At 39.1% G+C, this 25,558-nt stretch overlaps 1 protein-coding gene across 8 annotated transcripts in view; it reads left to right on the top strand.

The window, feature by feature from the left end:
• Window positions 1-25,558, top strand: part of TTC39B (tetratricopeptide repeat domain 39B) — a 141,945-nt gene that overhangs the window by 57,553 nt on the left and 58,834 nt on the right. For 4 of the 8 annotated variants that reach the window (XM_070480533.1, XM_020886860.2, XM_070480532.1 and 1 more), the window contains one exon: window positions 20,828-20,923. In XM_070480533.1, coding sequence (XP_070336634.1) covers window positions 20,844-20,923 — 80 coding nt within the window. In that variant the 5' untranslated portion in view covers window positions 20,828-20,843. Of the gene's footprint in view, window positions 1-5,785; window positions 6,406-9,335; window positions 9,695-12,623; window positions 12,643-12,782; window positions 12,885-20,827; window positions 20,924-25,558 lie in introns of those variants that run through there. The other 4 variants (XM_020886865.2, XM_020886863.2, XM_020886864.2 and 1 more) reach the window with 4 other exon arrangements.

Genomic DNA, 25,558 nt, shown 5'->3' with positions numbered 1-25,558 from the left:
CCACTGGGTCTTCCCAGTGCACCAGGCCCGAGCACTTGTCTCATGCATCCAACCTGGGCTGGTGATCTGTTTCACCCTAGATAATATACATGTTTCAATGCTGTTCTCTTGAAACATCCCACCCTCGCCTTCTCCCAGAGTCCACAAGTCTGTTCTATACATCTGAGTCTCTTTTTCTGTTTTGCATATAGGGTTATCGTTACCATCTTTCTAAATTCCATATATATGTGTTAGTATACTGTAATGGTCTTTATCTTTCTGGCTTACTTCACTCTGTATAATGGGCTCCAGTTTCATCCATCTCATTAGAACTGATTCAAATGAATTCTTTTTAATGGCTGAGTAATATTCCATGGTGTATATGTACCACAGCTTCCTCATCCATTCGTCTGCTGATGGGCATCTAGGTTGCTTCCATGTCCTAGCTATTATAAACAGTGCTGCGATGAACATTGGGGTGCACGTGTCTCTTTCAGATCTGGTTTCCTTGGTGTGTATGCCCAGAAGTGGGATTGCTGGGTCATATGGCAGTTCTATTTCCAGCTTTTTAAGAAATCTCCACACTGTTTTCCATAGTGGCTGTACTAATTTGCATTCCCACCAACAGTGTAAGAGGGTTCCCTTTTCTCCACACCCTCTCCAGCATTTATTGCTTGTAGACTTTTGGATAGCAGCCATCCTGACTGGCGTATAATGGTACCTCATTGTGGTTTTGATTGATTTTTATTTTCATATAAAGTAATTTTTGTGTTATCTATTTTATTTTTATTGTCCAGAGTGAAAGTATTCAAGCCAGCAAGGAGTATTTTTTTTTTTTTTATCACCTATAAGCAGAGAATGATCTCAAAATGTGTTAAAGCTCCATGTAGTTCTGATAAAATAGCATTTTTAGGGGTATAGGCATAGCTTTTGTCTCCCCTTTGGCAACAAAGTTACAAGCTTTTAATTTCTATTTTTTTAAATTTGTTTTTAAAAATTTCTATTTATTTTTTCAGTAAAGAAAATCTCCTGTGAGGGTACCTTGACTTTGCTTTTATGCAGTTAAAAAAAAAAGTGTGTGTGTATAAAGCTCTGTCTGTCAGATCTCCCTACTGATTTAAGAGATTCTTTGTCATTAAAAATTTCTGGCCCCAATTTAAAAGAAATTTTCCCAACAGTGTGTTGTTTGCTTTGATTAAAATAATTCTTTGGTAGTTGATACCAGGAAGTTAATTCTGTCATTGTCTACTTAAAGCATATGTATTTTGAAATAGCATTATCATTGTCTGATAGTATTTTATTGTTCAGCTCCATGGATGGAGCCTATATTCTCAGTAGAACTTACTAAAATAGTATAAGGATGCCTTTTTAGATAATTCAGTATAAGTAAAAATATTATTTTTAATATATATTTTTAACTCATGAAATAATTTGTTTGAAAGTATATTGTAAAACTGCAAAGAATAAACCAAATGTAATATAATTTTTATACCAATTACTTAATGTACAATGTCGTATAGGGAATATTTTCTAAAACCACAATTCCTTACAAAGTACAAGGAATTTTGCTATGGTTATTTTCTTAGCAGTCTTGGGATGACTGCTTCAAGATAGAAAATGTTTAAAAAAATTCAAAGAAAAACATAAAAGACTGTGAAATTTTTGAGACATGAGTGACTGTGATCCTTGACCATTTTCCTGTCTTGAGACCCACCTCATCGGACTGGGGACAGGGTGAGTATCCTCCTTCCCGTGGTTTAACAAATGTTTGTTGAGCTCTTTTTCTTTAACAGGCATTGATTTAGTCTGTGGGGAGAGATTTTGCGGAGGGAACGTGGGTGTGGATGTGTTGCAGGAAGGGGAACCCTTTCCAGGGCCCAAAAGGGAGCTCTTGTCCGACACTCGGAAATGAAGTGTCCGGGGAGATACACACGCTGACAAAGCAAGAGATTTTACTGGGAAGGGGCGCCCAGGTGAAGAACAGGAGGGTAAGGGAACCTAGGAGGACTGCTCAGCCACGTGGCTCACAGTCTCGGGTTTTATGGTGATAGGACTGGTTTCCGGGTTGTCTTTGGCCAGTTATTCTGACTCAGGGTCCTGCCTGGTGGCTCCCACATTACTCAGCCAAGATGGATTCCAGCAAGAATTCGGGGAGGTGGTAGGACACATGGCGTTCCCTTTTGACTTTTCCCAAACTCTCCCTGTTGGTGGTGGCTGGTTAGTTCCTTACCAGGACCTGCTGTGTAAGGTAACTCATGCACATGGTTACTGTGGTGCTCGGCCGTGGTGGGTGGTTTCGATCAGTGTGCTTCCCCTAACAGACGGGGGTCTCTGGGAAGTCTCCAGTCTCCCCCTTCAACGCTTGTGCTCCAGCCAAGTCTCAATGTTGATGCTGCTCCAGGGGAAAATGGGTGGAGGGACAGTGGTTGGAGGATTTATGGCTTTGCATGGTTAACAACAAAGAAAATAAATTGGAGATTTTATTGTTTAAATAGTAAAAGCAAATGAAGGTAAATCATTCTGTGTTCTTTGGGTTGGAAATTATTTTTTAAGCCTGACACCAGCAGGAAAAAACCTGACAGTTTTGACCGTTATGACAAAATCCTCATAAACTCAGTTAAAAGAGAATTAGCTGGGAAAAACCTTGAGCATACAGAAAGAGAGTTTAATTGCTTGACAATATTGTAGTGGTTTTGCCATACACTGACATTAATCAAAATAAATTAATTAAAAAAAAAGAAATAGATATGCATTATTATTTTAAAAAAAAAAGAGTTTATACAAAAAAAAGTTCAGGAAACTGAATGCTTTGATGGAAAAATTGGAGAAAAGAAAACCGAAGAGAGGAGATACAGGTCAGTAAGGCTACTGGATTTGTTGCATTCCTGCGCTCATGGCCCCTTCTTCCAACTTCAAAGCCAGCAGCATAGTCTTTTCAAATCATTCTGTCTTCATGGTCACATCACCTTATGCCTTTTGTGTAAAATGCCTTTCTATTTCCCTGTTATAAAATACCTGTGATTGCATTAGGAACCAAACCAAATAATATAGGATAATCTCCCCATTTTATGATGATTAACTTGATTACACTTGCAAAGTCTCTTTGCTCATTTAAGGTAACATTCATAGATTCCACGGATTGAAACTTGGTAATTTGGGGGGTCATTTGTCAGCCTAACCACAGCTAAAAATAGTGGAATATATATATATACACACACACACATATGTATATATGTATACATACATACATACTTTATATATACATACATATTGTGTTTGCGATTTGTTATTTCAGCATGGTAGAATTACAGAGTACTTATAATTTCAAAATATCCCCTCTATGACCTTTTTGCACTGTCAAAACATTTTTATGGGACATGTTTTATTAATGATCATAAAAAATAAAGTTACTTTCATTTTGGGAAAGAGACTTTTAAAAAATAGGATTTATTTTTTAGAACAGTTTTATATACATGCATATATATATGCATGGTTATCAGTTCAGTAGCTCAGTCATGTCTGACTGTTAATGACCCCATGAACCGCAGCACGCCAGGCCTCCCTGTCCATCACCAATTCCTGGAGTCCACCCAAACCTATGTCCATTGAGTTGGTGATGCCATCCAACCATCTTATCCTCTGTCGTCCCCTTCTCCTCCTGCCCTCAATCTTTCCCAGCATCAGGGTCTTTTCCAGTGAGTCAGCTCTTCGCATCAGGTGGCCAAAGGATTGGAGTTTCAGCTTCAACATCAGTCCTTCCAATGAACACCCAGGACTGTTCTCTTGTAGGATGGACTGGTTGGATCTCCTACATACATATTGTGTTTGAGGTTTGTTACCTCAGCATGGTGGAATTACAGAGTACTTATAGTTTCAACATACCCCTTTATGACCTTTTTGCACTGTCAAAACACTTTTATGGGATATGTTATATTAATGATCAGAAAAAAATAAAGTTACTTTCATTTTGGGAAAGGGACTTTTAAAAAATAGGATTTATTTTTTAGAATAGTTTTAGATTTACAGAAAAGTTGAGTTCCCATCTACTGTATATCCAGTTTCCCCTAGTATTAACATCTTACATTAGTGTCATAATTTGTTGCTGTTAATTAACCAACATTATCACTAACCGAAGTCCATACTTTTTTCAGATTTACTAAGTTTTTACCTAATTGGCTGTGTCAGTTTCTCAGACTGTGTCTTCTTTTTGATGACCTTGATGCTTTTGAGGAATTCGAGGCAGATATTTTGTAGGATGTCCTTATACTGGAATTTGTCTGGTGTTTTTCTCATGGTTAAGACTGGAGTTATGGGATTTGGGGAGGAAGACCACAGATATAAAATGCCATTATCATCACATCATATTCAGGGTGCATATTGTCAGAATGATTTATCACTGTTCATTGTTGTTGACCTTGATCATGTGGAGAATTTTCACAAACTATTTGGATATTTCGTGGGTTTTTTTTTTTTTCTGTCAGATTACATCAGTATCGTTAAGTTAAAAAAAAAAATCCATGTCAAATTATTTCCAGTATTCTCAACATAATCTTTTAGCCTTTATGAGATTCAGAACATGGCTGAGTTAATTTTAGCTTGAAGATTTCTTTTCTTTTTTAATCTTAATTTTTAATTGATGTATAGTTGATTTACGATGTGTCAGATGTACAGCGAAATGATTCAGTTTTACATACATGTATATACATATATATCTTCTTTCTTAGATTCTTTTCCATTGTAGGTTATTACAAGCTATTGAATATAGTTTCCTGTGCTATACAGTAGGTGGGTGAAGATTTCTTAGAAACATGTGGGAACTCACCATTTTAGGGAGGCAGGATGATCTACCTTTTGTAATTTCTCAAAGTCAGATCAATTATTCTCTTATATATTACATGTTATTCACAAGAATATAGTTGTACTCAAGGTTTCTTTTGATACAAAAAAAAATAATATTAGATAAAAGATTGGAAAATGTAGATGTGAAATGTACTGTACTGATGATTTTGCATCTGGGCTTGCCCTTCCTTGAGAAATCCTGAGCTTTGCAAGACCAGGTCTCTTACATATTGCTAAAGAGTCCTGTAGGTCTCCTCTGAAGTATAGTACCTATAACATTTGTGACTGATGAATATATGGCTTCCTTGCTGGGTTGAGAGTTTCAAGGGAGTAGGGACCACACATGCTGTTTGATCCTCTCTCTTCCACGCTCAGCCTATAGTAGGCACAGAAATACACGTTGACTGTCTGTCACAGCATATGTCAGCTTTCTTAGCATGTTCAGAAATGAGTCACATTGATAGGTAAATAATCATAACATAATGCTCTGTGAAAAAGGTAGTATACAAAATGTAAAACAATAGTAACAAAAAAAAGAAAGAAATGGAGAAAGAAGACTAGAAGTAAAGTATTAACAGTTGGCTATCTCGAGTTCGAGATTACTGCTGGTTTTAATTTCCTTCTTTGTTCCAGTTCTCTGTAAGGAGTTTATTTTACCATTAGAAAATACCAGAACACATTACCTGATACTTTTATAATCAGATTGAATTGTGAGCCCCATCACAGAAACAGTCCAGTTCTAGTATGTGTAAGTGCCCATCAGGCAAGACAAGTTGCCAAGTCACTGACCATCTCTAAGCTTACTTTATTTTTATTTTTAGTTTCATCAAAACCAATTCAAGTATTCTTTATCTAATATTAAAGTGCAGTTCCCATCTATATTGGAATGACTGTTATGTCATATGTATATTTCATTCACTTCAATAATTTAACTTTTGCACATTTAATTCATCAGATTAAAAAAAAAAACTTAAGAGAACTTGACTTTCCCTTATTTAGTGTTTTTAAATAGTCAATAGGATATTAAACCCAAGTCTAACATGGGTGCATCAACCTGCTTTTACATTTTCCTTAAAACAAAAGAGGTAATTCATTTTATTCTTCAGCTAACCCTCTTTAGATAGCAGTGAATTCCTGGATTAGGTGAAAAATCATTAAAAGACCTTGTAGATTTTATAAATCCAGGCCATTTGTATTTTTCTTGCTTGTTTCTCTAGGATAATTAAATAGTGATGGATTAGAATTAGGCTGCAGCAGAGATTGGGGAAAAAAAAAATCTCCCGGCATCCTTTCCTGCAGGAGCGTCAGCTTTCGGCAGTGAGTGTAGCTGCCACTTTTAACTGACATGTCTTAAATTCTGCCCTGGGAAGCTCGGGGACGCTGTCAGCAGCCGGGCAACTTCTTTTCTTACTCTTATTAATTGAGCATCTCACAGGAGACCAAGACATAACTCAGAATTTGAGGATTTTTTTGCCTTTTAAATTGAGAACTGTCTCTTCTTTCCATTTGCTTTAAAAAAAAAATCTGGTAGGAAAGAAGAAAAGGCATCTATATTCATTTCTTCAAAGTTACAGCTCCTCTAAACCTGTGAGTATGTTGCATTTATTTAGCTGTTCATGGGGGGTATGGTTGCAGCATTCTCTTTGGATCTGTGAGGATTTAATTTAAGGAAAGCTATGCCGATTAAAAAAAAAAAAAATCAGGGTGAAATTTCACTGGAGACTAGCAGTTTTTGTTAGTTGACATTGTCTTCTTTAAAGCCTTCGTGTCAAGCCTGCCAGGGCTCCCCCTGCTCCCCAGCCTGGACCCCCTGTGTCTTTTTTTCTGAAGTTCCTGAGAGTGAGTGCTGAAATGGGAGAAAATAGCAGCAAGATTCTGCTGCTGAGAAGGATGCTATGGCTGGTTTACTGCTCTTGCAAGGTGTGCGTGAGGCTGCAGAACAATGGAAAGATGATGACGGCTTACTTTGTATTCGTTGTGTTTGTCTTCTGTCCTTTGTTGGCCTCGTGGTGCGTTTTTGTTTTGTTAGGGTGATTAAAATCTTAAAGAAAAATTAAGTACTGTGGCAAGCTGGCAGAATAGCCTCGGGAGATAGTCATAGACCTCACCTCTCTCCATGCTGCTTGGGGTTCCTCAGTCTCTGTAGCGGATCACAGTAAATGGGAGTTACCCCAAAGTGACCTTTGCCTGACCACCCTGTTCTAATTGTGCATTTGAATCCGTGCCATTTTTTTCTGGTGACGCAGACCCTTTAATCTAAACATCTGTCCTTAGTCATTGTGTCCCACTTTCCCTCTTTGGAATTCACTGGAGGCTAGAACTGTATCCTGGCTGAATTTTTATTGAATCAATTTTGAATCTTTTGTATAGACAGAGGTAAAATTTTGGTTTTCATAATAACCCCCGTATGTTCTTGATTAATCTTTGTTATATGAAAGTCTTCTTATTTTAGTGATCTGATTCACATCATTTGGTTTTGGATCTCATTCCTTTATTTTAAAATCACATTAGCTAAAACAATTTCTCAAAGTTAAGTTAAGAGCTCAATAGTCATAATACTTTAAAATACTAACTGGTAATAGTCATCTTTGTAGATGCAGAATATATTTGACTTAAGGTGATGTATTATGTGAGTTTTTTGGGTGCTAGTGTTTTGGTTGATTTTCTGCAGTGTAAAATAAATCAAGGATTTTAAAAAGGAAATTCTCTACCACCCAGAGATGAAACATCTGCTGTTCTTATTTTTGAACATTTCGTCATTTCTAAATGCAGCAACTTTGAATTCAATGAGGAAAGAGTCCTAAAAATAGGAAATTCTGCCTTACCTAGACTGGCAAAGAACTTATATTCATTCATTCAACAAATGTTTACATTTTTCACAAAGCTCTTGTTAGGCTCTGGGACATGATGCTGAACAAGGTATTTTATCTGCCCTCATGGAGCAGATAACTGGTAGCAGGTGAGGGGAACCTTCAGAAACTGCACAATTATTTCATTATATGTGTGTTAATTTTTCAACTGTAGAAATATTGGTACTTTGCAGCCAAATATATAAAAGACATACAAACACTTGAAACAAATTCTGTCTCAGATCTTCTGGAGCCACAGATCCTTGGTACGCTTGACCTAGAAAGAGATCTTGAAAATAATTAGTTCAACAAGCATGTGATAGGCACTATATAAAGTACTGAGTTTTAGATCAGTAAACAAGGAATAGTGCCAGCTTTGGAGGAGCTCACAGTTTAGTCTATCGAGAGAGGGAGGGAAATTAGTTATGTTAGTATATTCTAGTATGTTACTGATTCACTAATTGAATGAATATTTATTGAGTAACATTGGGCAGTGTCATAGGCAGTGTGTTGGGCACTGGGGATGGGGTGGAGAATAAAACAGAGGTGCCCTGCTCTCTGGAAACTCTTAGGGGCCATGACAGAGAAATGATTGGATGCCATGAGAATACACAGGAGGCGTGGAGGGGTGTCACTACCACTTACTGAGCCTCTGCAGTGGACCAGCCACGAACTGGTACTCTTCTTTTGTACATTAATCTCCCTTCCCTTCACTCCTGTAAACTACTTACTATCTGTGCTTTGACATGCAAGTAAATGGAGATGAGGTTAAGAAATCTGCTAAAGGTCACACAGGAAGTGAGTGGAGGAGTTAGAACTCGGTCCCAGATGTGACTTGATTTCAAATCCCTGCCGCTTCCAGTGGCCCCCAAACCTGGCTGCTTATCAGTTACCTGAGCTCTAGAGGGACTTCACTGAAGTCTAGTTGCTTTACAATGCTTTAGTTTCTGATGTAGAACAAAGTGAATCAGCTGTATGTCTACCTGTATCCCCTCTTTTTTGGATTTCTTTCTGATTTGGGTCACCACAGAGCGCTGAGTCAAGTTCTCTCTGCTAGACAGAGAACATTATAGGCATCCCTCAGGACTGTGAGCAGTGAGGTTTAGGAACCACTCTTAGACTATCCCCTCAACTTACAGATGGGGGAGCAAAGATAGAGATCACATAGTAGTAGTTAAAATGGGGCCAGTAGCTAGACTTCTTAGCCACCATTCATTCCATTCTAGTGTCTTGGAAGCCATATCCTAAGAAATCAAAACCAGAATCAAGAGCAAACAGCAGACACAAACCAACCAGCCAACTTGACAAAACAAAAAATAAAAACAGTAAGAACCTGAACCTGTGAAGTGTTTGGCTGGCCTTGACTCTGAAGAAGAACCCCTGGCAGACCTGCCCTGCCAGCCTGGATTCAGAGGTCTCCCTGTGCTGTCAGAGGGGGTTATTACTTGAGAGTGAACTAGTCAGGACTTGTAAATAAATAAATAAGGCAGATGTTTTGACTTATTCATTTAGGCACTTACAGTTTATTGGGGGATACAGACAAGGAACTCTGTTATTGGGATGTAATGGGATAAATTTTATAGTGTGGAGAAGGTCAGTGATCTGTGGGAGCAAAGATGAGGGACAGTTGACTCAAGTCTGGGTGATGGCAGGATTTCAGGGAGCTTTCTGGAAGAGGGCGATGTCTGAATTGAGGCTGATGTTGCTAGATACTGGTGGCAATCAGGTATAGCAGCAGGATTTATTATGCCAAAGTCCCTGAGATATGAGAGACTATTGCAAGAAAGGAAACTTTTCTCCTTTATCCCCTTGGGGATACTTAGGGCCTGTAAATTAAATGGACAAAAGACAGATTAGCAAGAGAAGAGAAAAACAAGTTTAACTGCATACATACATATGAAAGTTCGCCAAGAAATGTGCCTCGAGGAGGTGGTTGGAATTGGGAACTTATCATTTAAACAGAGGACAATGAAGTGTGGAGAAGAGGCTAAAGAAAAGAAAAGGATTTTGGGGGCTACTGGATGAGGGTAAGTTATGGGAAGATGATTAGAAAATGTATGCTAAATAAGAATTGTTTAGTAAGGTTTTCATGCAGATAAGGGGCTTCCCAGGTGGCACTACTCGTAAAGAACCCGCCTGCCAATTCAGGAGACATTAGAGACGCAGGTTCGATTCCTGGATCAGGAAGATCCCTGGAGGAAGGCATGGCAACCCACTTCGGTATTCTTGCCTGGAGAATCCCATGGACAGAGGAACCTCGTGGGCTGCAATCCATAGGGTCGCAAAGCGTTGGACATGATTGAAGCGACGGAGCATGCACGCAGGCACACACATACAGATAAGAATCCTCTCAGGTGGTAAGAGTTATCTCTGGACTAGTTTGCTTCCTGGTGTGGGAGAGGGAAACATCTTTAATAAATGAAATTGATGCCCTGATTTTAGAAAGAAAGGAGGGGAGCAGAGAGCTAATTGCCTTCAACTCAAAATACTCTTTATGTGAAAATGACATTTGGGGTGACATACTCTGATCCCCTTCACCATGATCTCTTCGGGGTTTGTCCAGAAGCTTGGGTGCCCAGCAGTTCTAGTGAGGATAGGCTGGTTAGTGAAAGACAGGTGCCAAGGTTCGTTGCCAAGAAGCTGTGGCAAGGACAGTGATGAGCCACTGAAGTGTCACTAAAGTGTGAGCAGTGGAGTCACCTTGCTCCTGGCTCTAAGACTCTGGCCAGTTGTTAATAACTTAGGGCTTAAATAGGCTTTGATGGCTTAGGTTGAGAATTTAACATATTTGTGTGCCTGTACATATGAATGTATAGAGAGATTTATGCTATATATATGTGTGTATGTACATATATTTATGTATATAAATATACATGTTTAACACATATACATAGAGATATATATTGATATAGATATATATCAATCATTGTTTTTATGGAAGTATATTTTGATTTCCAGCCCAGTAACTTATAAACAAACATATCACTCACTTGTGACTTGTATATAGTTTTCATCTCCCATTTTTTTGCACCAAATCTCTCATTTGACTTGCAGAAGTCTCTGAGGCCTATCGTGAGATAAGGCATTTTGAGGCTCTATGTGGTTTCCTGAACAAAGCTTTGAGGGAGGTTTAGCAGTTCTTTGCTGTGTCATTATGTTCATATCTTAAAGAAATAGGCTAGAAATGGCAAAGAAATAGACTAGGTTCTTCTTAAAATGTCTTCTGTGTCAGGCCCAGTACCCATGGTGTGTCTGTTTTGGATCTTAAACAACTACTGTGTTAATTAATTTCCCCTTTTACTGGTGAGAAAAGTGAGGTGGATAGGTTAAATCAGTTGTCCACAGTCATTCAAAGTGCTGACCATGACTCCATCACGCTGGAAGTTGGCAGATCTGTTTTATTGTGTTTCCTAATCTTGGGTTGACTGAGGGGATGTAGGCAGCCCCCCTCCTTTTTTGTAAATGAAATTTCAGTGTACTCGCAGACATGTGTCATGAAAAATGCTTAGGTTTTTTGACCTTGGGCTCAGAGATCCTCCTGTTGTTTTGACTTGCTTTCTACTTTTCAACTAAATTTATATTTACGTCTTTGGCTTATTTTCAAAAGGGCAGGACTCACCTACGGGCAAATTATGTGGACATGAGGTTGGCATGGATTTCATACATAGCTTGTTTTTCTTTTGCGATTTCATCAGTTCACAGGTGTGGAAAGTCTTTCATGACCATTCAGGTGGTATGAATGGATTTCTTTGGTGATCATTTTAGATTAGTGGGTTATAAAGTATCTTATTTCAGGGCATCACAGATGCTATACTTTAGAAAGCAGGGAAGTATGGGACCAAGATATGAATTTCTCTTGTGGTTTGGGGCTATAGTCATTATCTTCTTAGTTGGTGGATGTGGCAGAACTTGAGCCTTTTCCATGAGCCAGCAAATCAGACCTTAATATGTAGCGTTTATGTGCCATCACACCTCTTTAATGTTAGTGTAGGTTTTTTTTTTTTTTTTTTTGGCAATAGCATTCCTGTATAACAAACCATTGTATGTGCCCACTTGGTACCACAGGCTGAATATATACAGTATACCAACTCTGAAAACAGCTGTACATTGAAAAGTTAAAGAAAATTAAACTTTGGCACTTAATTACTTGTGTATTTCTGTTTCCCCTTCTGGTTTGCTTGTCTCCTCTGATAGATGTATGTGCGTGCATGCTTACTTGTTCAGTTGTATCTGACTCTTTGTGACCCCATGGATGATAGCCCACCAGGCTCCTCTGTCCATGGGATTTTCCAGGCAAGAATACTGGAGTGGGTTGCCAGTTCCTCCTCCAGGGTATCTTCCTGACCCAGGGATTGAAGAGATGTCTCCTGCATACATTGCAGGTGGATTCTTCACTGCTGAGCCATCAGGGACGCCCAGATGTATGTGGGGGAAGCCCTAATATTTACTGACAGTTGCTTGCTTGTGAATGAGGACTCCATGATCATATAATCATGGGTGCTTTCCATGATTTACATATGTGACATAAAATACCAAGAATTGAGACTGTATTTGTCACAAGGGTGTTAATACACATATAGAATCAATACAAATGTCATTCATTCAGTCAAAATTTATTGAACTTCTCTGGACTAAGAGAATTCCTGACCTTAAAAAGCTCATCATCTACTCACAACAGCTGAAAAGTAGACCACTCATCATACTGTGATGAGTTTTAAATTTTGACCATGAAACCCAGAGGAGAGACATATTCTCTAGCCTGGAAAACTTTTGGGTACTTTTGGGTAGCATTGGGTTTTCTTTCCCTCATGGATCACGAGCTAAATGAAAGGCAAACTTTTTCATCTTTGTGTTTTAGAAAGGTTTTTATTTATTTTTTTGCTCTGTGTTTTAGGTGGTGTTTTAAAAGAAATGATAATGTTACCTTCATTCAGTGTCATGCTGAAAAGCTGCATCTGTTCTGTGTCCTGAGAAGGTCTGCATCCCTACCTGGAGGGACTGATGAGAATGGCAGAGTGCTGCTAAGTGGCCTCTGGCTGTCCTGCGGGAAGCTCAAACTGCTGAGTAGCCGGAGTGCAGTGGTCTGTCTAATGGGGAGTTCTTGGCCCCAATCACTTAACTCTTTTAACAACATCAGACCACATTTATGTCACGTTTCAATTTAAAAAGTGATTTTACAAAGTGGAATGCATTGCTTCCTTGGAACATTCCTATGAGGTAAACAGGACAAAGGAATTTTTAGCCCACTTCTGGCTTTTGTGTGTATGTGCAGCTTTTCCCCTTCATTTTCTTTTATTGTTGTAAAACACATGTAATGTACACTTTGCCATCCTAACCACTGCTTCCGTAGCACTAAGTATGTTCATAATGTGGTGCAGCCATCACCACTGTCCATCTCTGCAACTCTTTTTGTGTTGTAAAACTGAAACTCTATGTGTACATCAAATAGTAGCCTACCCACCCCGCTTGCTTCCACCCTCCTCTCCCCAGGCCGTCCCTCCCAACCCCTGGCAGAGGTGAGCGATTGACCCAAAATCTCATTGCTTGCACACCTAGGGCAGAACCCAGCATTCTGCTTGTGTGCAGCATGCTTTCTCCTAAGTCACACTACAGTGGGGAGCTGAAGAAGGATCACTAATAGATTTGGTAGAAGTTTTCCACTAGAAATAAGAGAACCCTGCAGTAGGGAAGGAATTTTCATTTAAGTTTGAAAAAAATCAGCAAAGAAAACCAGCAAAATGAAACAGGAGCTGTATATATCTCTTGCCAACTAACATCCTGTTGTTATTTGTTTTGAATAAAGTGAAGGAGTACAGTTTGCTTTGCCTAAGGAAATACGTTGAGAAGATGCAGGCTCTGGTTTTAGCTTCCAACTCTGTCAGTGATCTGCTGTGACTGTGGGCAAGGAAAACAGCATCTGTTGGGGTCCTTTCTATTTTCTAAAGAGACAGTAAGTCCCACCCTCCATGTTTTCAGTGAGTAGGATCTGGGCGTGCTTTATCTTTCATCCAAAAATGAATTTTCATTCTTTTCAACTGTGCTCACTTTGCTTTGGAACTCTCATCTCCCTTGAGGATGAGAAAAAAAAACATTAAGTTGTCAATTAAAGATGACATCATCTGTTCAACATTCAGACAGCCTCTTAGGGAGAGTCTCAGGTTTTCCTGATGGAGTAGGGGAGGTAAATGCCCACGCAAGTGAAAATTTAAACTCTGCGTCAGGCTGACATCTCCCATCCCAAAGGTTCCCCCTCCTTCCCCTCCTTCCCCTCCTTCCCAGATGGCCTCTGGGGGCAGGAGGAAGTGACACGGGGATGGAGCCCAGTCTGGGTGTTGCTCTCTGGTCGAGCGTCTCATCGGTCATTTTTACAGTGACCTCTGTCCTTGTTGTGCCTGCCTCTGAGTTACCTGCGATGGCTGGACCTGTTGGTGCGCCCATGACCCGAGGGCTTGGCGTTGTCCACTGGTGCTGGCTGGTTCACAGATGCCAGAGGCCAGCGGCCACTCTCATTTGATCCCTGTTCTCTACCCTTTGCCACCAGAGCTGTCTTTTAAAAACACCTTTATTTTGCAGTATCTCCATACTTTGAGAAAAGGTATGAGAATCATGCAGAGAACTTCTGTCCACCCTGAATCTGTTTTTAGCATTTTGCCACATTTGTGTTTTATTCTCTCTCTGGATACACATTGTTATGTATTTTTCTGAATCCTTTGGGAGTAAGATACAGCTCCAGAAAAGGTGGCCTAGAACATGGGTCCCCAACTGCCTGGCCAGGGACCTGGCACCTCCGGTCAGATCAGTGGTGGCTGTAAGGTTAGAAATAACGTGCACAATAAATATAAGTGCTTGAATTGTCCTGACACCATCCCTCCATGCCCGGTCCATGTAAAAATTGTCTTCCATGAAACTGGTCCCTGGCACCAAAAAGGTTTGGAGCCGCTGGTCTGGAAGGATGAATTGTAACCTTCCGAGTGAATAAGGGAGGGAAGTGTCTGGAAATAGCCCTAGTGTGTTCTTTCTTCTTATCTGATCTCCTCTAAGTCTTCTTTCTTCCAGGTCAAGCTCCCCGAGCTCTTCCTTTTATGGAAAAGCACAGAGAATATAAAAACCACTGAAGTTCTTCAGATGATATGAAGGTTTATAATTTTGATTGAGGAAGCTTTTGTCATAAGTCCAAGCATGTATTATTTAGGGGTAGTTTATCTAGTTTATAAATTTATTAGTCTCTCACCAAATAGAATAATTATATTCTACGTCGATGCTTTCTTTTTGGCATTTTTTCAGTTTTATGGCTTCCCTCTAAAGGTCAGGACTAGTATGGCAAAGAAAATGTTGAAATTTCTTTCCTTTGATTCTGATAGTGCTGGTGACAGGGTTGGGGGTGAAGTTGATAGTAACATGTATTTTGGGGGAGTGCCTGGTAATTTCTGGGCTGTTCTTTCTCTCCCGGCAGCATAAGTAGCACCTCTCCTTTTCCTCTGATCACTGGCCATGAGGATGGATATTTGAAAACATCATCCATAGGCCAGAATTTGGTCTGATGAGCAGTTTTCTTTAGTAAGATGAGTTGGGTTATATGGTCAATAATATTAAGCAATAGATTAACTGAAAATCTGGTGGTGGTGTCCACTGGAGTCCTGCGTTCATAACTCCAGTGGGTGCCATTCAGACTGTGCTGGTGTTGTGTTCAGTGGCTCAATTCTGTCTGACTCTTTGTGACCTCATGGACTGTAGCTTCCCAGGCTCTTCTGTCCATGGGGATTCTCCAGGCAAGAATACTGGAGTGGATTCAGACTGTAGGTTATATTATATAAATGGTGCCTCCTAGAGCATATCTGTTAGTCTTTCTCTATTCATTCCTCTTGTCCCCTAAAGAGATTTTGACTTTGATGGCAAAGCTTCAAGGATATTGTGTCATTTTATTAATTTTTGAAATTTTATTTCATTTTTTCTTTTTAAAATGGGCTTGCTTTTATTTCATTGTGCAGGAACGTAGCCCATTGTGTTGGATTTATTGGGGGAAATTTTTGAATTGATACTACTAATTGTGATTTGAATGAGAGAAAAAGTATAAACAATGAGGTTGTATGCTTTTCATTTGAGACTAGTTCTACCGAGAGATCAAAAATTAAAGCAGTATAAAGCTCAGTAATAAAAAGACAGATAACCCAATTAAAAAATGGCCAAAGCTTCTGAATAGACATTTCTCCAAAGGTCAATATGTACCCAAACAGCTACTCAGTATCATTAGTCATTAGGCAAATGCAAGTCAAAACCACAAGGTTCTATTGCTGGGAGCGTGTGTAATTTCCTCAGTTCTGTCTTTGGGCAACAAAGATTTGAAGCTGCAGACCAGTGTTACAGCTCGATCACAGCTTAAGGTTTTATTCAGCAACAAAGAAGAGTACACGCCGGAGGCATGAGTGCAGGTGGACCCCAAAGGAGAGGCCCCAACCTGGCTTGGCTTCTGCTTTTTATATGTTTGTCTCCTCCCCCCCAAGCCTGCCCTATGCAAATTAAGGCTTACAGGAAGAGGGCGTGTTTGTTTCACCCGAGGGTCTCAGAACACTCAGGCTCTCTGATTTTTCTTTTTTTCCCTTTTCACAGGCTTTTCCCTTTGTCTTTTAGCCACTGCCATTTTGGACTCCTTTTTCCTATTCTAACTGCCTAACACTATAATACACCCTAAGATGGACACTAACAAGTGTCGTCCAAGATATGGAGAAATTGAAAGTTTCATATGTTACTGGTAAGAATGTAAAATGACACAGTCATTTTAGAAAATGGCCTGACTCTCTCACTGAGAGCTCTGACGAGCTCTCACTTGTACATGAATGTTAATAGCAGCATTATTTATAATAGCCCCAAAGTAGAAATATACCCATATACCTATCAACTAATAAAATGACAAATGAAGTGTGTTATATCTATAACAATGGATTATTATTTGGCAATAGAAAAGAATGACACATTGATACATACGACAACACAAATGAATCTTGAAAACCTTATGCTCCGTGAAAAAAACTAATCATGAAAGACCATATTACTTAATATCATTAATATAAAATGTCCAGAAAAGGCAAATTTATACATGTAGAAAGTAAATTAGTGGTTTCTTAGGACTAGAGGTAGAGGGAAATGGGGAGTGATGACTAATGGATATAGAGTATCTTTTGGGTGACAAAATGTAAATTAGGTAATGATGAAAGTGATATACTGTTTATGAATATTAAGAACAATTGATTGTATACTTCAAATGAGTGAATTGAGTGGTCTGTGAATAATGTCTTGATAAAGCTGTTTAAAAACTTAAAGCAGTAAAATTAGGGCAAGATAAGGACATATTTTCTAGCCTAATGATAGTATAAATGAAATATGATATGATATTTTTCCTCTATAAACCAAATAACAAGATTTGTCTTTAGCTAAAAATACATTTTTTCTAAAATCTGGGCATAACATCTAGGTTTTGCTCGAAAGTGGAACAGGCAAGTCATTGTGTTCAGTTAAGTTTTTCATAGCTGTGCTTACTTTGGTGGCACACATTCTAAAACTAAAGCAACATAGGGAACATCTAGCATGGCATCTTCGCGAGGGTGCATGTACCTTAGTGCAGTGTCTTATGTATATTTCCTGCCTTTATTGAAGAAAATAAGAGAAGACTTGGATAAATGTGTATAGGTATGAAAATATAATATTGTAAAGATAGCAGTTCTCGGTAAAATCTCTGAAAATGTAATGACGTCCCACTCAAAACTCAGCAGACTTCTTTTGTAACTTTACAATAACTGATTCTAAAGTTAATAAATAAGAATGAAATTGCAATAGCAGCCCAAGACCCGCCCCTCCCGCCAACACCCTCTCAAAGAGCATTTAATGTAGTAGAGGATTTGGCCATTGGCATATATAAGAAAGCCATGAAAAAGAAAATTGTGTGACTGGTGCAAACAGAGGCAAATATGTGAATGGATCAAAAGAGTGCCTGAAACTGCTTTATGCATGTATGAAAACTTGCCCCGGGTTAGAGATTGCAGTGTCGTTCAGCAGGTTGGAGTGTGATGAGTATAACATGAACACATGTCAAAGATTTACTTATCAATGACAAAATCAGCAAGATGGTTAAAATTTTTCCAAGAGCATTTGGGGGAACTGAAGAAAGAATGTTTGAATAAGATTTGTTATATACAAATATACAAAACTGATTAATTTCCTACAAGGCGAAAAAACCATAACCTTATCAAAGTATTTGCATATGTGTCAGACCAAAAAAATCTATAAATTAACGTATTATTTTATAAAATATAGACCCTAATGTATAGAAAATAACAAATCAAAGGTATATCCCCTATAAAATGAAATATTCCTTGGGTGGGCCTTTTTGTGCTCTAAGATGGTAGGCATACAATTGAGCCTACCTCAATGCCTGATTGAGCAGGCATACAATCTTTCTTTTGTATTATTTAGAATCTAATAAATAGCTGAAGGACAAGCTATTCATTACTATTGGTATAATTGCCTATGCATAGGGGAAATACTTAAGTTCAGATCACACTGTACACCAAGTGGATTCGAGATATACCTGCATGTTAAACCATTTTCTCCATAATACTAGATAGTTGTTTAAATGAGTGAATTAGATCTAAATACGATTATTTAAAAAAAATCTGTAGCATGATGTACTTATTGTGCTATTAATATAAATTTTAAAATACTGTAGAATGTCTGGAACTTCATATACATATATATATATAAAAGCATAAAAAACTAAACTCTTCTACCTCAGAAAAATTAAAAAACCCTAGTATTGTTTTTAATAATTACTAAGTTCTGATAAATCCAAGTGTTTTCGTGCTTGATAAAGATGCTATAGTTATAGCTTTGAAACATGCACCCTTTACCTGGCACAGCAGACTTGATTTTAACAGGACTTAATTAATTCAGTGTTTTATATGTATATTTATAGTATGTCAAGTTGTTGGGGTAAAGATATGGGTTTTTAAAAATTATCTTGGAAAAAATGGCAAAAGAATAAGAAAAATGAACACATTATCTTATAGCATATACTTAAATTATGAATGGATCAACATTAAATATTTAGAAAGTAAGCAACATGGAAAATTATGTTATATAATCTTTGTGGAGGGAAAGTTTTTCTAAGTATGTCTTGTAAATCAGAAATATTAAAGGGAAATGACTAGTTTTGATTAAATAAAAATTTCAATATTGGGGAGAACGTTAAAATTCAAGGTAAGGCAGATGACAAATAGGGGGGCATTTTAATCTACATTTTAAAGAACATGTTTTTCTAGCCCTTATAAATGAACCTATAAGGGAACAGATAGGCAAGAATGGTTCAAAAGATTAGACAGCCCTTTGAATCTGTCTTTTCTCCTTCCTTGCTTGTAAACAGAGATGCCAGTCTCTGCCCTGGAGTCTGGTTTATCTGAGTGCTTAGCACTTCCTTGATTCTTCTGGTAAAAGGTTCTTGTGATGGAAAATAACCTTTCTTTAAGATACATTTCCTCTTATCCTTGACATTTTATTGTCTCTCACCACCCACAGCTAGCCACTCAAGTAACAAGAACCTTGATTTCCTTTAATTTGATGTATAAAATTTAGGGAACTTGATACGTCCAAGAAAAGATGAATGTTGGATATAAAATATTACCAGGTATTGGGAAGTCAGAAGGTAGAATATGATCAAACTCTACTTAATCTACAATAAAGGCACTGACATTTTAGAATTAAAAACACAGAAAGAAAAAGCTTTCCTACAGGAATGGTCAGTAACTTTTCCCTCTCTGCTCTATAGCTTATGTGCAGGAAGGTGAACCGTCAGTGGGAGGTTGGAGATTCTGTTATACACAGGGCAGGACTTATTCTTAAGCTCCGTGGAAGTTCCCTTCTCTCCAGAGGACTTGCCTCCATGTGTGTCTGTGAGGGTAGATGTGGGTCAAAAAGTGGCCTAAGATTCTGCAAACCAGATTGGTCTTCACATTTTCTGTGTTACCTCAACATTCTGTGGGGTATATATCATGGGAAATAGGCAGTTTTTTAAATGTAAGATTTTTTACAAAATGCACGCCTTTTACCTCCAGAATTTATCCTTAAGAAATAATCAGGAAAGTGAGTAAAGGGGCCTATTTTAGTATTGTTTGTAATTGTGAAATATTGGGAGGAACTAACATGCCTCAAAATGAGGAATGGGTAACAAATTATGTTCCCTCTATTCAGTAGATTGCTGTGTGGACAGTTACCATGGACAAGCAACTCTGTGTTGAGAAGAACGGATTCAGGATAAATTAAGCATATAATGAAGGAAACCAAATATGCTATCCTGAAATGAGTATGCATCTTTGACATAAACATCATTTTGAGTTGAAGTCAATTAAGAAGCAGTAAAAACTGAAAAAATTCCCTCTTTCTGCCCAAAAGTAGAACCTAAATTCTCTTTTTACTGGAGACAGACTCTTAGAGCTCAGAGAGTCTGCAGACAAAACATTAGGTTAACCCTTATCTTCATAGTTACATCTTTACCATTTACTCCTAGCCCTTTACCATTTGTCCTACCAATTCTTCACAGATATATTGCTTCTTTGTCTGAAAGCTATAAAAGATTTCTGCTCTGGTCACTTCTTGGGTCTTCTTCAGTCTCTTCTGGAGATTCACATGTATGTGTATAACTTCATATTTTCATGCTTTTGTCCTGTTGATCTGTCTTTGTCAGTTTGATTTTCAGACCCAGCCAGGGACCCTAAGAGAGTTGATGGAAACTCTTTCCTCCCCTACAATAATATTCCATTTCAATTAAGAAAACTAGAGATAGATATATATATATAGATACACATGGGAAAAGATTTGGAAGGATATATACAAGCTACAATGTTACATTTGGGTGGAGAGTTTTGGGAGGGGCCGATTTCATGAATTTCTTTTTTGTTGGACTGGAATGAAAAGAAAAATAAGTTTATTTTATTGCGGCTGTATTTTAGGAACATTCACTTTGGAATTGAGTATATTTTGCTATTTGCAAAATTGGTAAGAAATGGAGGTGAGATATTATCAATAACTGAAGGGATTGTGTTGTGTTCTTGAATATATGTAGATTTTTCCTGTAAGAGAAAGAAATGAAAACCTCACTGCCTTTTTATCAACAGGCCTTCTCGTGTAGATATGGCAACAAGCAGCCAGCACTTCTCAGCATTCGATTCAAAACAGGCACCGGGACAGCACCGAACGTCTCATGCGAAAAGGTCAGGAAGGGGGTGTGGGTGTTCCTGGGGGGCTGGGGAGAGCACTCCAACCTTTTGGTAAATTGTGATGTTGATGTGACAATAGGAATGGTGTCTCAAAGAGTCGGACACAACTGAAGCGACTTAGCATGCACACGCAAGGTGGGGAGAGGTCTGGGCAGGGGTAGTGCTCATTTTACAAATTAGGGAAGGCTTCTCTGAGCTGCTCAGGCAGGGGTCCCCAACGGCGGGGTCACGGACCGGTACCAGTCCATGGCCTGTTAGGAGCCAGGCCAGATAGCAGGAGGTGAGCAGTAGGTGAATGAGAGAAGCTTCATCTGTATTTACAGCCGCGCTCTGGAGCTTGCATTACTGCCTGAGCTCCACTTCCTGTCAGGCCAGTGGCAGCATTAGATTCTCATAGGAGCGCGAACCCTACGTGAACTGCGCTTGCAAGCTCTCTAGGCTGCAGGCTCCTTGTGAGAATCATTCCAACACTTCCCCCCGTCATCTGTGGAAAAATTGTTTTCCCGAAAACCTGTCCCTGGTGCCAGAAAGGAAGAGGACAGCTATGCTAAGGCATTTAGTGAGTAGATGGCCCTGTTACATAAAAAAGCTGAAACAAAACCAGATTTACCTCTTGGGTCACAACTCCCTTTGGGGCCTTTTTTATCTTAAAATTGTTTAACTACTAATTTTATTGTAAAATAATATAACCATATTGCCAGGCATCTGGGAAGGCGGAGGGGAAGATGGAGGAAAGAATTATGAGCACTTTAATACAGACTGTTAGAATTTTGGTGTATTTCATTGCTATATCCAGTAGGCATGTGCTGCTGGATATAGGTGTGGTCAAACGTTTTTCATTGAATATTGTTGTTATTTTTCTTATTATATTCTTCTTGTAACTTTGACTTAAAAAGGCATTTTAAGAAATTATCAGAGAAAATTCAGGAAATATAGAAAAGCACAAAGAAGAGATAAAATATGTATTACCATCACTATAACTTTTTTTGGTGTGTATTCTTTCTTTTTCTCTTCATATAGAGGGATATTAATAATAATTTTTTCTAAATTGGGATCATATTAATTTTACTCTTTGGTTACCTTTTTGAAGCACATCATGACAATTTTCCTTTCCACTGAATGTGTTTTGTAATATCATGTTTGATTAAGTACTATTCCGTCCTGTCTATTTTAAAATTATTTTAGTCAGCTGTCTGTTTTTGAATATGTAAGTTGCTCCTTTATTGGTTATTAAGACAACTCTTTTAAGGCTTTAGTACCATGAAAAAATGCTTTCTATCTGTCCTTACATGCTTGTTAAATTTTAAATTATACAGTACATCGTCGGCATTTTAGATTTTCATTTGAAATTTCAGCTATTTTTGAGTGTGTTCACAATACTTGTGCACTTGGCAGTTTTTCTTAGGACTCAACCCCTACAATATAAGGAAGGGGTGCAATATTCTAAAGATCGAGGAATGGAGATGGAGTTGAAAATAACTTCTTGGGATCTGAAGGCATTTATTTTCTACATTACTTTTTTATTTCATATGTCTCTGTTTATGGAAATCTGAGCTATCTTCAGAAATATGTATTCCTCCCTCATAATTGTTCTCCAACTGATTCAGTAGTTTCCTAGGTAACCACTGCTTCAACGTTTATAGTGCTGAGTTTGAAAGCTGAGATAAAATAAATTAAAAAAATATTACTGAAAGCAATGATGAATAAATAAAGGGTGTATGTAGCAGTCAGAGATAAGAGATCTGGGCTGGATCAGTAGACTGGGAATTTTCAACATACGTGTAGCTGTTGAAGGTATGAACTGTACATGCTCTTTCTAAGAGAGAGTAAAACATATGAGAGTGGAGAAAGGAGCCCTGTGAATGAATGAACAAGGAAAGAACAGCTAATGGAATGATAGCATGCTGAGCTATGGAGGTTTGAGGGACAGGAAGATTCTGTGAGATGGTGGCTGCAGTATGTGCAGTGGGTTGGGGAGAGGTGAGTTCTGGAATAAGGTCGGCAGAGCCAGGTACTGTAAAGAGGTCTATATGGATACAGACTGGAAAGCATCTTTTATATTTGTAGTTAGGTCATCAGAGACCTTTAGCTTTAACGGTTTCAAGGAAGTTGCGGCAGGAGCAAAACTGTAGTGGCTGAAGATGAATGGGAGGAGAGAAGTAGGGAAAGTGAGAATCAACTCCTTTTTGAAGCTCTTGTCCATGAAGAGAAAGAGTGGGAGAGGTTCAGGAGAAAAACAGAATCAAGAGAAAGTTATCTTTTTTGCTGATTTTTAAGTGGAAATGAGTGAGGTTTGTTCATGTTTCTGAGTTGGAAAGGGGGCAGAGAGGAAGAAGTTCAAGATCTATAAAGGAGGAAAAAGAAGGGAAATGTAAGAAATAGTGTAAAGGTGTATTCCAGTATTGCATTCATAGGTTTCATTTAAAAATTAAGATTTTTCTTTAAAAAAATTAATGAAAACTCCTACTCTGCCTTTTAATCAACAGGTTTTCTAATGCATTTGTAAAAATAAGTACTTGTAAATTTATTGTGAAACAGCCCAGAGAGACATCTGCAAAGCTGAGCAGTGTTCCAAAATTGAGCAAGTATGTGGGTAGTTAGACCGCCTAGAGAATAATAGTACCTTACCTCATGTAGTACTTATTCCTCATGTGACTGTTTGTTCTACCAACACCCAATGTATTGCTCCTCCATACCAAGCTGTGTGGTAGTCAGGGAGGGAACGTAGTCTCTATTTCACAAGCTAGCAGTCCTGGATGACAGGTGACATACCCAAGGAGCCACAGCCAGGAAATGTTGAATTGTATCCTGCTGCTCTGTCTTCTCATTTCCTGGCCAGAGCATCTTTAATGAGCCCATTTGCCTCCCTGGTTATATTTCCTCTCATTTGTTTAGCCTCACAAAATCGTTGACAACCATGGTTTCTTTTGATTATACTTCAATTTAAAAGAGGCAGGAAGGATTTCCGTAGAAGGATCCTGATGCTCAGAGGAGCACATGGCTAACTGAAATGCCTTGCAACTCTGAAATTTTTTGAGTTCGAGTTATTAATCTGTGTCCTTAAGGGCACTAGTAACGAAAGTTTCATTCAGACATTTGTGAAGTTTTGTGGTCATCGCTTCAAATCTGTGGACACACAGAAGCAGTTATGAAGTGACTTTCTGAAAGTTACAGCTTGCGAATGACCATGATGACTTCTGATCGCCAGCCCAGGGGTTTTCTTACATCACATCAGGCTTGAGGAGGAGGGTGCCATGGTCACAAGCTTGCTGAGATACTTGGCTGTTTTTCAATAGTGACAAGTACTACTTGTCACTCTAGTCTGATTGGACAGGTGTGGTGGGCAGGGCAGAAGGGTTTGAACTTTATGTGATAAGTGTGAGCAGCCACTTGAGGTCCTTAATCTAAGGGGGTAGTATGATTGAACATCTGTTTTAGGAAGAACAGTCTGAGAGTGGTATCCTGGGTGAATTAAAGCAGAATAGTATTGTCTGGGAACTTGCTGGGCCCACCACAGCCCTACTGAGTCAGAAACTCTGGTGGCGGAGCTGAGCAGCATATTTTAACAAGCCCTCTGGCGAGTTATGTGTGTGTACAAATTCACTTTAGTCATGTCTGACTCTTTGTAACCCCTGGGCTTATAGCCTGCCAAGCTCCTCTGTCCATGGGATTCTCCAGGCAAGAATCCTGGAGTGGGTTGCCTTTTCCTCCAAGGCATCTTCCCGACCCAGGGATTGAACGCGCATCTCTTAGGTCTCCTGCATTGGCAGATGGGTTCTTTACCAGCAGTGCCAGGTGAGTTGAATGCACGCTAAAGCTTGAGAGCCACCTAATCAAAGTAGAATCAGGGAGGATTTTTGGAGACTATTTCAGAATTCAGACTTAATGTGATGAAGCTCTCAGCTAATGTGGTGGCGGCGGAAGTGGACAGAACCACTGACCCCAAGATGTCTTTGAGAAGTTCTAGTCGAAGTGACACTTGCTGTCTCGGTCATTCCTTGTAGAACACACGGTAGGACCGATATTCTGGAGGGGAAGGAGGCTTAGTTTCACATGAGCAGGTTAGTAAAGCACTAAGAAGGGCTGAGTTCATTGTGTTGGGAGGTGCCGAACACCTGCGTTCGTTTCTGCCTCTAAGCTGGACTTGCAAATACATCCCCCCAGGGGCCAGTGTGGCCAGCTGAGATGCGCAGGTGGTTGTTTGTATGGCAAGGGGACCAGTAGCTGTTTCCAGCCCATTTCCTGGTAACAGAAGATGAGGTGTACTGAGAGAACTGGTGGGAGTGGAATTAAGAGAACAGGTGAGAGGTACACTGGAAAACCTACTGGTTGAAGGGAAGGGGTGATGAGAAAGGGAGTGGGGGTTTCAGAGCTAGAAATTTCCTTTTGCTCTTTGAGTAAAATCCACCTTCTCTGCCCCTGTGGCTTCTGGTTTCTGCCTGATTTCTATCCTCATTTCCCCTCACTGTCTGCCATGCTCACCACGTGCCCAGTTTAGAATCTCTCTTTTCCCCTCAGCCTAGCTATTCCCATATTGTAGCACTCGGATGTCCCCTCTTTGAGAGCTTTCTATGAGCATCCTCTGTAATGTTGAGCCTCATCCCACCTGCTTCCCCAGCAGTTTCTTTT

Source organism: Odocoileus virginianus, chromosome 18 (assembly GCF_023699985.2).
Source record: "Odocoileus virginianus isolate 20LAN1187 ecotype Illinois chromosome 18, Ovbor_1.2, whole genome shotgun sequence".
Classification (NCBI taxonomy): Eukaryota; Metazoa; Chordata; class Mammalia; order Artiodactyla; family Cervidae; genus Odocoileus; species Odocoileus virginianus.
Note: the sequence above shows the minus strand (reverse complement) of the source record. Positions and strands in the feature narration are given on the sequence as shown.